General features: G+C 35.1%; 1 protein-coding gene across 5 annotated transcripts in view; it reads left to right on the top strand.

Annotated features, from left to right (window-relative positions):
• RYR2 (ryanodine receptor 2) overlaps positions 1 to 17879 on the top strand; it is a 789753-nt gene that overhangs the window by 665631 nt on the left and 106243 nt on the right. For all 5 annotated transcript variants that reach the window (XM_054448216.2, XM_054448137.2, XM_054448051.2 and 2 more), the window contains exons 69-75: positions 748 to 988; positions 1370 to 1457; positions 3667 to 3759; positions 9083 to 9253; positions 10353 to 10412; positions 14396 to 14530; positions 17530 to 17566. In XM_054448216.2, coding sequence (XP_054304191.1) covers positions 748 to 988; positions 1370 to 1457; positions 3667 to 3759; positions 9083 to 9253; positions 10353 to 10412; positions 14396 to 14530; positions 17530 to 17566 — 825 coding nt within the window. The remainder of the gene's footprint in view (positions 1 to 747; positions 989 to 1369; positions 1458 to 3666; positions 3760 to 9082; positions 9254 to 10352; positions 10413 to 14395; positions 14531 to 17529; positions 17567 to 17879) is intronic.

Below are 17879 nucleotides of genomic sequence, written 5' to 3'. Positions count from 1 at the left end.
TTTTATGCCCTGGAAATACTCACATTATGAAGGGCAAAATGGAGAGTTTTTAAAAGAATGAATTCAGAATGTTATATGTATAATATATATGTATATCAATTTATCTACTGATGAAAACTCCAAAGAAATGCAGCAATGACTTATTAATTTGGGTAGATGATTACGGTTGACTTTAACTTTTCTCTTGTATACTTTTCCCCAATGCATATATGTTACTTTCAGAGGAAAAAAAATCATTTTAAAAATGGCCCAATCAAGTTTAAACTATTATTAACAACTATGGTTATTATTAAATAAGAGAGCAGTGTTCCATGTAATCTAACTCTTCCATTGGGCCAAGGATGGGGATAGTTAAAATGAGATAACTGTATATAGTCTCATATAGTAATTATGTAGTAGAGCTTGTTCCTATTCTAAGGGTTAGGGGAACCTTTTCCATTTGGGAATTTTATTTCTTGTGTGAAAATGATTTCCAAAATGAGTGAAAGTCTTTTTTTCCATTCTAAATTAGCTATCTATTCTAAAAACAAGGAAGATCATTGAATTCAACTCAGTAAACATTTTTTTTAATAGCAGCTATGCAATTAGAACTTGGACTAGAAAAATGGCTGAGGCATGAGCTGTACCCTTAAGGAAGTCGTGTGCTGGAGAAGGAGGCTTTAATTATGTTACAATTATAATTACAATCTATCATCATTTTAATGAATGGTTTTACAGAGCAGAATACTAATGTCTGTCTTTAAACAGTGTTTTCCCAGCCTATAATAAATAAAGTGAAACCTCAGCTCTTGAAAACTCATTTCTTGCCATTAATGGAGAAACTCAAGAAAAAGGCAGCTATGGTGGTGTCTGAGGAAGACCACCTGAAAGCTGAGGCCAGGGGGGACATGTCAGAGGCGGAACTCCTCATCCTAGATGAGTTCACCACGCTGGCCAGAGATCTCTATGCCTTCTACCCCCTCTTGATTAGATTTGTGGACTATAACAGGTACGATCAAAAGTAATTTAGTAATTTCCCCAATTCAGTCATAACCTTTCTTGGCTCACATGTCCTTGTTGAATCGCTTCATTCACTATTTGGCCATGAGCTTGTTGGTAATTATAATTAACTGTTTATAGGTACGTTAATTTTTGGCTTAAAATTAAAACACCTTAAAATCAAAGTTGGCCATTTCATTCTGATTTTGCATGTAAAAGTTAACAGTTTGACAGTTATGGTGTTTAAAATTTTTTTTAAATGTTACGACTCTTTGCTGAAACCATCACGAACTCTGTGGTCAGTACCTTTAACTTTGGGAGGGTGATTTTTTTTTTTTTAAGTAACTTTAAGGAGTAGCTGAGAAACCACTTTATTTATTATGCGATCCAGGGCAAAGTGGCTAAAGGAGCCTAACCCAGAAGCAGAGGAGCTCTTCCGCATGGTGGCCGAAGTGTTTATCTACTGGTCGAAGTCCCATGTGAGTGTGAAAATATTGACAGAATGCACCTACTGTTTGTAGGCCCCTGCCTACTTGCCTCCTAGGTTTCATGTCACAGTTGAGGAGAGAGAATAGGTTACCCTGAGGAGTTTGAGGGAATATAAACCGTCTTTTGAGTTTTGCAATTTATCCTTTAAAAAAATCGCAGGGATTTTTAATTGCACTCCATAAACGTATTTTAAATTTGCCCCTAAATTTTAGTCTAATATTGACATTACATAAAGATGTACTATGTTTACTATCTAGCTTTCCCTATCTCTTGGCGTTTTGTTCTCTTAATTTGCAGTTCTCAGTTTGAGACGTGCTTAAATAGACTAGCGATTTCCAACAATAACACACACTCATTGTACTTGTAAAGGTACTGCTTCCATAAATTTGTTTTATCTTCACACACTTTACACCTATAGGAATTTAGTTTGGCTCACATTTTAGAATCTGTTGGGATTTAAAATAAAGCTGCTTTCTACTGACAATCCTGTTGATAGAATTTTTAAAGTACGTATTTGGTGAATTTTCACTATTTTGTATATTGCAAGTGGAACTATGTACTTTTAAATCTGGAAAAGATTTTAATCATAATAATCGTATAGTATTCTATCATTTATTTTCAGTAACTAGCAGAATATAGGTAAATGAGCATTGATGATTATCCTGAACTATTTTAAAAGTTCAGAATTTTTATATCAATTATAATTCTATGCCACTCTGTAAATGAGAGACAAAGAAAATAAAAATTTCAACCTCAGTTTTATCATCTGAGATATCTTACCAGTTTAATCAGACTGTTGTGCAAATCAAATTATTTTGAACACATAATATTTTTTAAATAAAGTATTCATATTTAATATTTGGGATAACAAATATTATTTATTGCCTACATCTGAGGAGTCTGTCAAACTTAATAGCAAACTTTATATAAAAACATACATTAAAAACATAATCACTCAGAAAGGATATATGAAATAATGGCTGCTTAACATGCAAATTTGTATCTTCACAAAGATACAAATTTATTTATCCTGTGTAACTCATGTTTGGGGGATGCAATAGATGATCCACGGTATTCTCAAGGAAAATTCAAACTCCACTCTAAAAAGATAAATAGATTACGTAGGTAGATAGATAGATAGATAGATAGATAGATAGATAGATAGATAGACAGACATGCCCGGTGACAGGTGGGAGCATTGCTTGAGCTCAGGAGTTTGAGGCTGCAGTGCCCTATCATTGCACAGTTGCATCCCATCCTGGGTGACAGAGCCAGACCCTGTCCCTAAATACATACATGAATGAATGAATAAATAAATAAATTCCAGAAGAAATCAGTCCATTTTGAGCTGCCAAAGAACATAGATGAATTTTTGCTTTTTGCCTCTTGTTTTCCCTGTTGGGTTATTTCACTTAGAATGCCTAATGGGAAAATAGGGGGACCCCAGGAAAAAAATTACTAAAAACTGCATATTTTTGTTTGAAGAACTGAAAATCTTCAGTTTCCTCAATCATTAAAATGCCGAAGAAGTGTCTTTAGATTTAGGTACAAGATTAAAATTTGGAACAAGAGTATTTATCATAATCAGTAGCTTTTCAGATGAATGTCTAATCATACTTTCAAGAATAAGCAAAAATATCTGAATATGTACTTTTGAGTCTCATGGGCATATATTAATATAAACATAAATTGGCTAATGTGTTATGTTTTCCCCCAAATATTTAAAGATAAATTGATTTTGCCAGTCTTTTTATGTTCCCAAATTAAAAGGGAATAAATAATGATATGGTATTTTAAAAATAGGTAAAAAATCTGACAGAATAGAAAGTGACATCATAGTTCTATGTGTCCTTGGAAAGTCTATGTTAATCTCAGGAATCAGTATGTGCCTTTCACCAGCTAACCAGGCGTTTGAATATTCATTCTACTCCTTGGTAAACGTGTGATCTCGCAATTAAGTTTTCTGAATCTTAGTTTTCCCATCTTTGCAATGTGCATATTCATATCTAGTTCCCAGAATTGTTGCTCCTAGCCAAGTACCCTCATTAGATACTCAAGAAATACTTGTATCCTTTTTTGATAATTCTTATATATCAACTTAATACTTATCTCTGTAAAAACTTGTAGGTTCTGTGTAACCTCTAATTACAAAGACTTCTTTAAGTGGTTTTAACTGAAATTTCCTTTGCAACTTCTCAGAATTTCAAAAGAGAAGAGCAGAACTTCGTTGTACAGAATGAAATCAACAATATGTCTTTCCTTATTACTGATACCAAGTCAAAGATGTCAAAGGTATTACTATAAACGGTTTCACTATTCTAGAAAATATCTGAATGTGACTTTCATGAATTGACTTTTTTTTTTTAGATTTTCAAAGATTTGTAACTGGAATCTGATAGATTTGGTAATGTTATAAATTGGTTCAAACACGCAAGCTGTTTTAAGGTTACCGGAATTTGTTTGAATCAGGCATGGTAAGACATGCAGACAGGAAATGACTGTCATAAAGGAAGACATTTCTACTGACAGATCCCTGGAAACAGGAGGCATGCCATGCCAGGCAGGCCCCCCCGGGGAGAGGTCAGGGTCGGTCAGGAGTCAGAGAGAGCAAGGAGAAGACATGGGCGAGAGCTTGCCTCGTGGTCTCCACTGGAAGGAATGGACAAGGCAGGGCAAACAGGTTTCGGATTGGCTAATTTGAATAATTTTCAGGGGCTCCACATCATAGGACCTGTCCTTGGTTGCCTGGTACCTAGTCCCAGAGTGATTAGGGCAGGTGGTTAGTAGCCCAGAGTATAAGAGCCTGATAGGGGAGGTGGGGGTCAGTGTGGGCTCTGGATTGGTTGGTTTGTATATGAAAAGCAAGCTCCCCAGACCAAGGAAGCCATTTCCTTCTCTAGGACTTGCCTAACCATGGGAGGGACTGCTGTCTCCCCAGGATCAGCAAATCTCCAAGATGTCAGAGCAACAGAATAAAGACATGCTTCACACACACACACACACACACACACACACACACACCCCCCACTCACAAAATTATCAGTCAGTATAATGTATGTTTAACATGTCAACACTGTGCATCCATCAAGTGTGAATATTTGTGTGCTTATGTGTACCAAATAAACAGACCTCAAAATAAATTCGCTGCATTATTTAAAAGCCACATGGATGAATTCCAGGTTCTCACACATGAAGTGGGAAGTATCTTTCCAGATTTTTTGTTTTCTCTATCACTTGTATTGGGGAGGGGAGGAGCTTCCATTTAAAGCATTTTAAAGGGGCTTTATATATTTAATTCCTGCTAAATGAGAAATAAATATATTACATGCGGTAACATTTGGCTGCCAAATGGCCAAAGATCCAAAAATGAGTGCTACTCAGGCAGAGGAAATTAGCCTCTACTGACTCAATAAATTCTGGCAACAGAGTAGCTTGGGTATACCCACTCCACTGACCTCCAAAAGTCACTAGATCCTCAGGCCTGCTCTGTGATCTGTAGAGGGAAGTAGAATGGTATTGCTTGGTAGGCCTAGTCTTGTTTAAGAGTTTTGAATGCCATGTGTTTGACCCGACAGCACATGAACTAGAAGCTAGTGCCAGAAGTCTGTGTATTCCTATACAGATACCCTTTTCCCTCTTTTCCATCAGTCGAGTCCAGTGATTCTCAAAGATACTCTCAAAGCACTACAAATCATAGAACCTAGAGTGAGACATGCATAAACACGACTGATTGTAACACAGTTTACTCTTATTTGCAAGAAGAAAAAAGGGAAGTAATAGATAAGAACCTCTCAATTTTAACATTTCTGGCCCACAAATTTTCTCAAACTAAAAAATTATTTTTTTGTTTTTGTTTTTGTTTGTTTTGTTTTTTTGAAATGGAGCCTTGCTTTGTTGCCCAGGCTGGAGTGCAGTGGTGCAATCTCGGCTCATTGCAACCTCTGCCTCCTGGGTTCAAGCGATTCTCCTGCCTCAGCCTCCCAAGTAGCTGGGACTACAGGCGCACGCCACCATGCCCAGTTAATTTTTGTATTTTTAGTAGAGAGAGGGTTTCACCATATTGGCCAGGCTGGTCTCGAACTCCTGACCTCATGATCTGCCGGCCTCGGCCTCCCAAAGTACTTGGATTGCACTCCAGCCTAGGCAACAAGAATGAAAATCCATCTCAAAAAAATATATAGATAGGTAGATAGATAGATAGGTAGATAGCATTTATTACAAGTTCTCTATGTTTATTTGTGGGTGTGAAAAACGTGGGTTTTGCCTGTTGCATTATACAATTCTACTCTATTTTTTTCTTAAGATTTCATTTCCTGTTGAAATGTAATCACAGTCCTTGGACATTTAAAGCTAGGCTAATTTTTATAATTACTATATCTGAAATACAAAAAAAGTATCTTTTTATGGGTTTTTTTTTTTTGGTAGGCTATTTCATTGTAGGAATATTAGAAAATTTTTTGTAAGTTCCCACAGAAAGGTCATGTGATAAATACAACCAATTAAAACTGTGCTTTCTGTTCATAATGTGGTAAAGAAAAGAGCTTGGCTTTCAGAGGCAGATCAGCCTGGAGTGCTGACTCTGCCACTTCATAATCCCTTCGCTCATCTTAAACCTCACCGTTCGTAGCAGCAAAATGTTTGTCATGCTGCTTACCTTGATGAAGGCTTGTAAAATCAGAATAATGTGTGTATTGTGCCTCATGGATTACAGGCATGCAACAAATTTTAACAGATAGGAATTGTAGTAACAAAATGATAAAGTTAAAATACAGCTGAATATCTAACAATCATATAGTTAATAAGTACTTAGAAAACGTATGAGAGAAAGAAACTGATAGGATAGTCAAAGATGTCAGAGGTAAGTGAGGACTTGAATGGGTATTGAAAAATGAGTCTTTTCTAGATAAGTCATAAGGAGAGAGGGTGGAGGAGCCTGCTGATATCCCATTTTATGCAGCCATAGCACTGTTTTTGCTCAAGTCTAACAGTATCTTTGAAGAAGAGTCTGTTTGATGTCTTTCTTGCCATTTTCCTGGTCCACTATTCAATTTAAGGCTATTTTCTGTGAAATTGTTACAATCATGTTTGTATGTTTGTGGGTGTGAGACAGAGAGGAGGCAGAAGCAGAGGTTGATTGATTGATTGATTAATTGATTTAAGAAAGGGCTCAGGTGGCCGTGTGCGGTGGCTCACGCCTGTAATCCCAGCACTTTGGGAGGCCGAGGCATGTGGATCATGAGGTCAGGAGTTCAAGACCAGCCTGGCCAAGATGGTGAAACCCCATCTCTACTAAAAATACAAAAAAAAAAATTAGCCAGGCGTGGTGGTGGGCGCCTGTAATCCCAGCTACTTGGGAGGCTGAGGCAAAGAATTGCTTGAACCCAGGAGATAGAGACTGCAGTGAGCCAAGATCGCACCACTGCACTCCAGCCTGGTGTCAGAGCGAGACTCCATCTCAAAAAAAAAAAAAAAAAAAGGCTCAGGTGATTGATTTAAGAAAGGGCTCAGGTTAGTCCACTTCCCTTCTTAAATATGCCCACATATGGGCCATGTTATTACATCTTCATATCTGATCCAAATGCACAGATTGAAAATGAAAAAGTGTGCAAATTCATTAGCTTTAGCGGCTCTGTTTAAATTATTGAGCTGCTTCTATGAGCAAGGCACAGTGCGTGGCTTTGAATACAGAGAAAGGACAAAACAGGTTTGGCAGCTGCCCCAAAGGAGCTGCATAGTTTGGGGAGGAAGTAGGCACTAAACAAATGAACAAAAAATACCCAATATATGTGTACAGGAGGATATTTTATTGCTTATAGATTTAATTTCCTCATATGAACAGTGATATCACCCATAAATGTTCAAATATTTACTACTCTTTCCAGTTATAGATTTCTTCTGGGGTGGAAAGCAAAATTATTGTTTGTGTATAAGTAGGAATTCATTTGCCTAGTGTTACTCAAAACTGAGCAATTTGTAGATGCATTTAGTGTTGATTATTTTTATTATAAGCTCACAAATATTTATAAATATTAAACCAGATATAAGCTCTTTCTGCCTATACAACCATAAAACCAAAAGAACTTTACAGGTTAAAATCAATGAAAACACCAATAAATTTAGACTAAGAAAACTCCAAACCAATACAATTTAGACTATATTGGGGATGTTGCTTTGCTGAAACTAAATTACTGGTATTGGATAGAAGTATGTTTGTATAATTTATATCAATTTGCTTAATTTTTAGGATAGTGGTTCTTCATTTGGGTAATTATTTTTATCATTTTAGTTATGTTGTCCTTTGAACAAAGAGCCCATTTTAAGTGATCCATTTTTTAATGAATGAGTCAATTTAACAGTACAAATTATTCATCGTGTTTTTTCTAATAAACTTACTGAGAATAATCTCTTACAAGTTGGTACATATAAAAATGGGATTCATGCAATAAGCACATCTTTTTGGAACAGAAGTATGATTCTTACTGCTATGGTTCAGAAGATTATAGGTTTAATATAACACTTCAATATGTAGTTTAATTATTACATAATTATATATTTTATAAAGTAATATATAAGCTACGATTGCTATATGTTGACTCACTTGTTTCACTACTTTTACTGTCGTAAAAATGTCTTTCAACCTCATGCTATGATATAGTTTACCTTCTGTTAAGTAAAACAGATCATTTGTATATTAAATTCTATTATGTTTTTTCTCAATAGCCCAAGACTATTACAATGTATTTATATTTATGAATATTAAAATATTTTTCATTATCATTTCATTATCATGAAACTATGTTGTAAGTTTGAATTACTGCTACAAAATATTCAACATGCACAAATAAGTGGATGTGGGACAATTATTTTAATTTTGACATTAGAACATGCCCTCTTGATAGAATACTCATTACACAGTGAAAATTAGACTCTGTCGTTTAAGGTGACCCTGTGTTACTAGCATAAGCCTCAAAAACATCACAAGAGAGCCCTTGAGTAACATGGCAGTATTCAATTGTAAACTGGTTATCCAGATAGTCTGGAATATTTATAAAACTCCAATGAGTATATTACTTCTATTTCTACTAGACAGGGACTGAGGCTCTAGGAAAACAAGTTTGCAGACTGTATTAAAGGAAAATGCATTTTATAATTGTTCTGATATATTAGACCACACACACACACACACACACACACCCCCCCATATACATGTATATATATTTCAAAGCAAGCATTTGTCAAAACAAAAATAAGCCCTTTATTCTTATATTTCTTAAGCATTGAAAATTAGAAAGCACACAATATCTGAAATTACTATAGAATTTTTTATATATTTATCTGCTTCCCTAAAATTACAATTTTCATTTTTCTTCTAAAAATTACATGGGAATTATAATTACAGTGAATTATAATGACCTAGGAATCTGAGGGTAGGACTTAAAATTAGCAAAAGATGCTAAGAAGGGAAGAGAAAAATTATTCTCAAAACAGGAGGATTTTCAAAACTAGGGAGCAGCAGAAAATGAGGAAGATGAAGTGACAAGTTAGGGAAGAGTCATAGTGGTTCTACATGTGAGAAAAGCAGGTTCAGATCCCAGCACTTCTCTTTCTTCCATAGGCAGCTGTTTCTGATCAGGAAAGGAAGAAAATGAAGCGCAAAGGAGATCGGTATTCCATGCAGACCTCTCTGATTGTAGCAGCTCTGAAGCGGTTACTGCCCATTGGGTTGAACATCTGTGCCCCTGGGGACCAGGAGCTCATTGCTCTGGCCAAAAATCGATTTAGCCTGGTAAGTCTCCTTTTCATCCCAGCGGTAATGATCATCTGACCTCCAGACTCTCAGTGTTTGATTCCTTTGTCTCACTGCCCTATGTCAATATTTAATTTGCATTACAGGTTTTATTAATAGCAGGTTTTCTAGACAGGCCCAAGACTCAAGCATAAAGACTGCTTTTTTTTTGAGGCTGCTTTTATTTCTAAGTTATGTTAATCACCTCTGGGACACATTCAAGAACCAAAAAGAAAAGACACAAACCAATCTCTGGTAGTGAAAAAAAATGAATTTCATATAAACTTCTATATAAAGTTTGTGATGGGAAGTATATTCAAATTTATGAAGGGTGATTTTTCAATGTTAGAAGCATAATATATTGTGCCAACTGTGGGTAGATAAGGTGTTGACTTTTAAATCAGCGCTGTTTTCCTCTGCAAGATTTAAGTTCCTCTGCAAGATTTAAGTTCTCAAGATTTTACAATGTCCTCTGAGTTTCTGTTCTTCATAGCTATGCAAACGAGGATGCAATATTTTGTACATTGGAATTTCTATTTTATATTTATGTAAATTGGAGGACATATTCTCCATTCCACGTTGAATCACTGAAGCTCGTCACTGTACATGCATCGTTTGACATTCTAAAATGAGTGAATTGAGGGGAAGCTGTGGGAGCGGGCTGCATCACACAGCTCTACTGGCAGTTCTCCAGAGTTTGATTCTCAGTTGCATTTTCCTTGCTATTACTAGGTCATGGAGGATGTTATTAAGGGCTAAAATGACTTTGTGGAGATTTGGAAGAATACTGGAGATATACTTCTATTTCAGCCCAAGAAAACATGCTATGCCCCCTTCCTTCTTCTTATGAATTGGAAACTTGATTCCATTGAATTTTAATGTCCTTACTATGGAGGTAAAGCAGGTCATTACCTTGCTTCAGGCTACAGCAGTACCAATAAATCGTTTGAACGAGAATGCCCCAAATTTGTGGCATGTAATTTTATAAAGATGTTTCTCAGACGTATACTATTTCAAAAAAGGTTTGGATTGTTTCTATTGACTTGTGACAGTTGATGCAATATAAGACTCCTTTTAGGTAACATATATTTCTTGACAGAAAGATACTGAGGATGAAGTACGAGATATAATCCGCAGCAATATTCATTTACAAGGCAAGGTAAGCCAAATTTGATTCTTAAGCCACATTTACTACCTATACATTAGTTAATCTCTCTTTAAAATAGTACTATAATTAATGTTACTTTAAACATTAAGGTAATGGACATATTTTAATTAGTCATTATCCTACTTGCAAAGCCTTTTGTATTAAAAATTCTAAAGATAATAAATGATATATTTTTAGAGAAAATTACCAGAGATTGTCAAATTTTGGAAAAAATATATATCATCAGTTGAAATACAGATTGGATGTATTCTTTTGATAGAAGAGTTTTAGGGTCTTTTGGACATAGAGACAGGTGTCTATAAGAAAATTTTGGCTAGGCACAGTGGCTCACACCTTTAATCCCAACACTTTGGGAGGCTGAGGCAGGCAGATCACTTGAGCCCAAGAGTTTGAGCCCGGGCAACATGGCAAAACCCCGCCTCTACAAAAAGTACAAAAATTAGCTGGGTGGTGGTGCACACCTGTAGTCCCAGCTACTTGGGTGGCTGAGGTGGGAGGATGGCTTGAGCCTGGGAGGCGGAGGTTGCAGTGAACCAAGACCATGCCACTGCACTCCAGCCTAGGCGACAAAGGGAAACCCTGTCTCAAAAAACAAAAATTTACATGGAGTGATCAGTAATTAAATATATATTTTTAAGAGTCATTAGTATATAGGTGAATTAGACCATTCTTGCGTTGCTATATAGAAATATCTGAGACTGAGTAATTTAGGAAGAAAAGAGGTTTAATTGATTCATGGTTCTGCAGGCTGTACAGAAAGTGTAACACAGGCATCTGCTTTTGGGGAGGCTCCAGGAAGCTTACAGTCATGGCAGATGGTGAAGGAGAGGCAGGCCTCTCGCCTGGCAGGAGCAGGAGCAAGAGCAGTGAGGAGGGAGGTGCCACACACTTAAACAGCCAGATCTCACTAGAATCTCGAGGACATCACCAAGGGGATGCTGCTAAACCACTTATGAAAATTTTGCCCCATGATCAACTCAGTTCCCACCAGGCCCCATCTCCAACACTGAGGACTACATTTCAACATAAGATTTGGGCAGGGACACAGATCCAAACTATATCAATAGGCCATATCGAGATTTGCAGCAATAGAAATAAATGAGTTTACTTAAGGAGAAGAGAACAGGGTATAGTTAGAAAAAAACATGGATGGAAATTGATATACAACACCTACTTTTTAATGGTGGGTGAAAGAATTGTTAGTTTTGGCAGTCCAGTGACCATTTACTATTATTTGGGAATTTTTTTATACGAATAAATTATTCATTTGTTTATAAAACCTGTGATGCAGTTTTAAAAGTCAAGCTAGTATTTTGACTCAGCCTGTTGTCTTCTATTCTGGTGTCCCTTCTGAGGAATTTTTTTTATTATGAAAATATGTGAATGTCAAAAAGTAGCAACAACAATATAATATATGCCTTTCTGGGTATTAAAATGTCTTTTTCCAAAGATCCAAACCATATTCTTTTTAAATTAGCACTTTAAAGAATAATATAAAGGTGAGATATGCCTTTATCACATTCACAATGCACAAGTATTTACTTAGAGCAAATTTCATGTGAAATTTGATGTGTACCCAGTTGTTTCCTAACAATTGTTTTAGAGTAAGAAGATTAATTACTATTAGAGTATGATCTCTTTTCAGAAGACCAGAAGAATTTGAACATTTTTAAAGAAGTTTATAAAGCCTCTATTGGAACTTCAGAAGAAGAGTTGACACTACAAACATTTTTCCCCTTTAGGGAGAGACACTAAATGTTTTTATGTACGTGGGTATTTAAGAAGATCAGATACCCCATGAAAGGGTGCTGGGGATCCCCAGGGGACCATAGACCACACCTGGAGCACCATTATCTAGTTCAACAATTAACTGAGTTAGAGACAGAGAGTGCTTAGTACCTCTTAAGAGGAGTCTGGGCCAATCTCAAGAAATGGTAAATAAAGGTGGTTATGATTATAAGCAGAAAGAGGTTTGTCCATTATATTCTAAAGGTCACTTGTAAGAATACTTTGGACAGTTTACATGATGTATTAGGGAGAAAGGAAGAAGGAAGAGAGCAAAAAAGGAAACATTGATAGTCAATATTTCACCTCCAAATGAATAAGACCTGAAAATAAATAGGTAATGAATAAACATTCATCTTGTTATTTTATTCTACACTCTCTTACACTAGGGGTTAGGCAGACATATTGAGATATACAGATTTTCAAAAAATGATTTTTTTTATTCCTAACTTCTTGAATGCATTGTCTTGAAATTGTAGGGCTGTTCATCCTGAGGCCAGAGGAGTAATTTTATGTTAGAATAAAGATTCTACTTTATTAATTATGTTTATGCATTAAATAGAACTAAGAGTACAGATTAAAACCTGTAAGTATCAAACATAGTCTTCAGACTTAAAAAGTGTGTGGATGAAAACATTTTATTTTATCAAAGGATAAGTAGTCTTTACAAGTCATTTATATACAAAGCTCTGTCTATGTTTGCCTGTAGATGAAAGTTATTTTTGACCTTTTGAACTATGCACTCTCAGTCTGGGAGTTGTGAAGTTTTAGATGTCATCTATTTATTTCTGCTCCATAACATTCAGTCTCCCATTTCTAATGGAGATTCTGAAGTGGAAGAAAATACAAGGGGATTGCTTTGTTCGTTGTTTGTTTGTTTGTTTGTTTTTTATTTTTTGAGATGGAGTCTCACTCGGTCACCCAGGCTGCAGGGCAGTGGTGCAATCTCGGTTCACTGCAACCTCTGCCTCCTTGGGTTCAAGCGATTCTCCTGCCTCAGCCTCCCAAGTAGCTGTGATTATAGGCATGCACCACCATGCCCAGCTAATTTTTTGTATTTTTAATCAAGAAGAGGTTTTACCACGTCAGCCAGGCTGGTCTCAAACTCCTGACCTCAAATAATCCACCCGCCTTGGCCTCCCAAAGTGCTGGGATTACAGGTGCGGGCCACTGTGCCCAGCTGCTTTGTCCATTTTTAATAACATACTTATTCTATATTATTTCTTTGAACTGATATGTTCTACCCCCATTAAGTTGCTTGCTTTTGTCAATTTCTATGACTTATAATAATGTTTCTAAAAACATGAAGATTCATATACATTTTTCACCAAGGAAATTTGATGGTATTGAAAAGTAAAATGTGTAGACTCCTTTATGATGAGTATGATTTTAAAAACCTCTATTGATTTATATAATTTAATATCTTTGTCTCAGTGAAATTAAGCTCTGTTGTAGAGTCCAAGTATTTATAGGTAAATGCTATCCTATATCCTTGCCCATAAAAGTAAACATAGAAATCTTTCTACAATTAGACTGTGAATGGGGAGGAGAAAGAGCAAGGGTAGCCCTACCCCTTTTGTTTTCCAGTTTCCCACTCATCCTTAAGCCCTAGTTACAACGTCTTGTGTTAAGGGAAATCTACCCCACCACCAAAGAGTATGATAAATCTCACGGTATTTTATATTTTGTTTTAGTAGCCGTTATCACAATTATAAATATTTGTTTAATGTCTATCTTCTCTACTAGATGATAAATTTCATGATGACCAGGACTTTATCTGTCTTTCTCTCTTTGTATTTTTAATTTTTAATAATTGTATATAGTTAAGGTGTCCAACAGGATGTTTCAGTATACATAAACATAGTGACATGATTAGTGTAGTCAAACAAATTAGCATATCTGTCTCCTCACATAGTTACCTTTTGCGTGTATGTGCTAAGATCTCCTGGAATCTACTCTCAGCAAATTTCCAGTATGAATTGCAACATTATTAACTGTAATCACCATGCTGTACATTAGATCTCCAGACCTGTTCATCCTACATAACTGCAGCTGCGCATCCTGTCTTAACTAGTAAACACTGTAAAGCCCAATAAATAATGGTGGGTGGACTCTTCCCATCTTTAGATTGTAACCTTGTCTTTTAGATTCCCATCTTCTCATTGTAACCTTTTCCTTTTTTTCTGCAGTTGGAGGATCCTGCTATTAGATGGCAAATGGCTCTTTACAAAGACTTACCAAACAGGACTGATGATACCTCAGATCCAGAGAAGACGGTAGAAAGAGTATTGGATATAGCAAATGTGCTTTTTCATCTTGAACAGGTCAGGCTTTGTGTCAATTCAATCACATTTGCCTTAGCCACATACAAATATTTTAAAAAGAGAATGTGTGTTAATTTGTTAACTGTGACCCAAAAAACATACATGTTCAGCATATTCATTCTAAAGAATAAGAGTCCAGTGTGCTTAGTATTTCATAAAGACAATTTCTAAGCTTATAAATCTTGTAGCAATATATAGATTATATATTTTGGGAGATCCTGGCCTTTGTTTTGTTGTCTTTTTTCAAATATTTCTGAAAGTATTAGGATTATATATTTAAATTATTCTAACCAAAAAATTCAGGAGTTACATCTGATTTCAAATACTTTATGCATACTTCATTTTTATTATTGCTCATAAAAACATGTTTGAGATATTATCTTTTACTGGTTTAATATTTGAAATATTTTCTTTTTTGTCACTTATTTAACCTTGCCTTTTATTAGGTATATTTTTGAGCGAATTTTCTCTGAAATCAGAAACAAATTACACTTAGAGAAGAATAATGCATTGATAGATATTAAAATCATGTAAGAAAAGTGTTTTTATATATTTTTTCAGTTGTGTCCTACTTTACAAAGCTCAGTTTGATATTCTTATTCATTACCTTTGCACAAGAATGTGTAAAACAAGAATACTTGAAACATTATCAATCAGAGGGTCGTATTTTTATAGAAGGGATCGTCTGGCTTAGGTAAAAAATCTGCAACACAGAGATATATTATCTATTTCTCATCAAGTCCATTCAGCAAAATAATCACATAGTGAAGAAGTTCATTGTAACTTGACCATCTGATCTGTCACAGGGCTCTTATGACAGAACCTACTGTTGATGACTTGGTTATTTTATACTAAATATAAAATAATAATCAGATGCCCTATGCCATCTCAGGAACTTTGCCACCTAAATATATGTGTGTGTGTGTGTGTGTGTATGTATATATGATAAATTTCATAGATGATAAATTTTGTATATATATAATTTTATATTGCCTTTAGCCATATTTGAACATATTATCATAGCAATAATAAACATTTTGCTTGTATTCATGTTTTATATTATCTGAACCCTCACCTCTGCCCTGGACAGTTTAATAATGCAAATATATCATCTAATGTGGTATCCTTTTAATTTCCTTCTTGCTTACTCAAATACCCTCCCCCAAACGTTAATAATTTCTCCATTGTCATGCAGTTTATCACTATACTTGGTGAGATTAAAGTCACTAGGATACCCTTAGGCCATATGGCTATTAACATATATTTACATTATCTAATGCCTTGGAACTTAATACTTTCCCCTGAATAACTTACATAGTATTTTCATGAAATATTAAATAAATACAAATTATCATCAATCAGCAGATGACAAGACTTGTAATGAAATTTTCAGTGATTTATAAAAAGTCATAGAGTTGTATCTCCAGAATTATATGTATATGTTTAAGATTATTAAAGGTTAATTAAATGGCTACAAGAGGACCATTTCTGACAGCATTGCTCTACCATCAGTTTTTAATTCTTCCTAGTGTTTATACATATATATAGATTTGCTTGAATAAATTCTAGATACATTAAATGAAGCTTATAGAAACTGATTCTATTTTATTATATTCCCATATATTCATAAATATATTCAATCATGATGAATAATGGCATTTCTCAAACGAGATTCACTTTTCTAAGTATCCATTTATGCCTTGGATGTTTGTGGAGTGCACTGTCCTAGGGCAGCCTTATCCCCAGTAGACCTGGAGGACTGAATGCTGTAAGAGAGGAAGCAGACACTTAAACAGATAAATATGGGATGATACAGAGGGGTTAGGATATAAAATGTGCTGAAGAAAGTATAGAAGCAACCCAACTTAATGTAGATATGAAGTAGGTAATCCCCGTATAAATCTTAAGGTAGGAATTATCTAGAAAAAGGTGGGAGGATCAGAGTTTATCAAACTGTTAAGAATATGGCAAGATTGGTTTACCATGAGAGGGGGGTTTTGAGTTAAAAGAAATTGCCGATTATCAAAAATAAAAAGCAGTGGGAGATATCCTTGTGTTTAATTTATGCCTTTAATATCCCTTTGCTAATGATAACATGTAACTGAGTCAGAGGAGCATGCAAAGAATATTTTAACTTGCAAAAGTCAGTGTAAAAACAGTAGGTGGACAGGAAACACTTGTTGATTTAATTTATCTCAAGTATCAGCAGCCGGTTTTAGATGTATATTTTGTGTTGTATATCCGGTAATTTTTGTTATAAGAGTCGGTTATCTCCATTGAATTTTCTAATAATCAAATTCTAGCCAAGCTAACACATCAGCACATCAAGATATTCAGACAGAGTTACAAGGTACATCTTGGTGTTCACCTTTGGATCACATATCTTACAGATAACTATTTATTTATCATTGATTTAGAGGAAAGCACACTGTTTCATGTATTTCCTGAAATACTTTAATAGGCAGGTAATAAAATACCTGTCAAATGATAAGCTTCCTGGTGGCAGGAACCCTTTCTGTTGTGATTTTTACTATATCTTAAATGCCTTAGGAACTTAAAATATGTTTGTTGACTGTCACCCATGCTGATCATAATGCTATAATTCCTATAAAAAGCTATCATCTACAGACTGGGATCTCAAAATGGAAATTTAAATTGAAGTATGTTGGGTCTTATTGAAAACTATTGCCCTTGATTGCTTTTACTTCTACATTAAAGGCATAACAATGGTTTATTTCACTTGACACAAGCATCAAGAAGAGAATTGAAGTGGATAATTGTCACAACGTGTTTATCGATCATAGAGGGGGAAGAGCATCACAGAAATAAGTGCTTTTCCATTAAACAATTTGCTTTGTTAAAATTTCTAAACTACCGCAGTCCAAACATTTTAAATGTTTACTTCAGACATTATTACAATCACTTTTGACTCTTTACTGCAAAGGATAATAAATGTAGTTTTACTTTTTTAGCTAACATAACATTTTTATTTCTTTCAGAAGTCTAAACGTGTGGGTCGGAGACATTACTGTCTGGGAAGTACAGTGCTCAATGGCCTAGAGATTACTAATTAATTTAGGTTTATATGTTGGGATTTTTTCTTTCTAATACAATTAATCTCTTTCTTCTCTTGGAGTTCCAAACACTATTAGTTATATAAATAACTTGCTTGCATCGTTTATTGCAACTTTTGAATTTATATTTGTCCCTATCTAACAAAATATTTACATATTTTAACATTTTTACCAAATTTACTCACTCCTAATACTGTGTTCACAAAGCGTTGTCTTCTTCTCTTTATCCTGTTATATTAAAGAATAGTAGAATTTTTATTAACTGTCTCTTTTTG

The sequence above is a fragment of the Pongo pygmaeus genome, chromosome 1 (genome assembly GCF_028885625.2).
Source record: "Pongo pygmaeus isolate AG05252 chromosome 1, NHGRI_mPonPyg2-v2.0_pri, whole genome shotgun sequence".
Taxonomy (NCBI): domain Eukaryota; kingdom Metazoa; phylum Chordata; class Mammalia; order Primates; family Hominidae; genus Pongo; species Pongo pygmaeus.
This window is presented reverse-complemented; position numbering and strand designations above follow the sequence as displayed.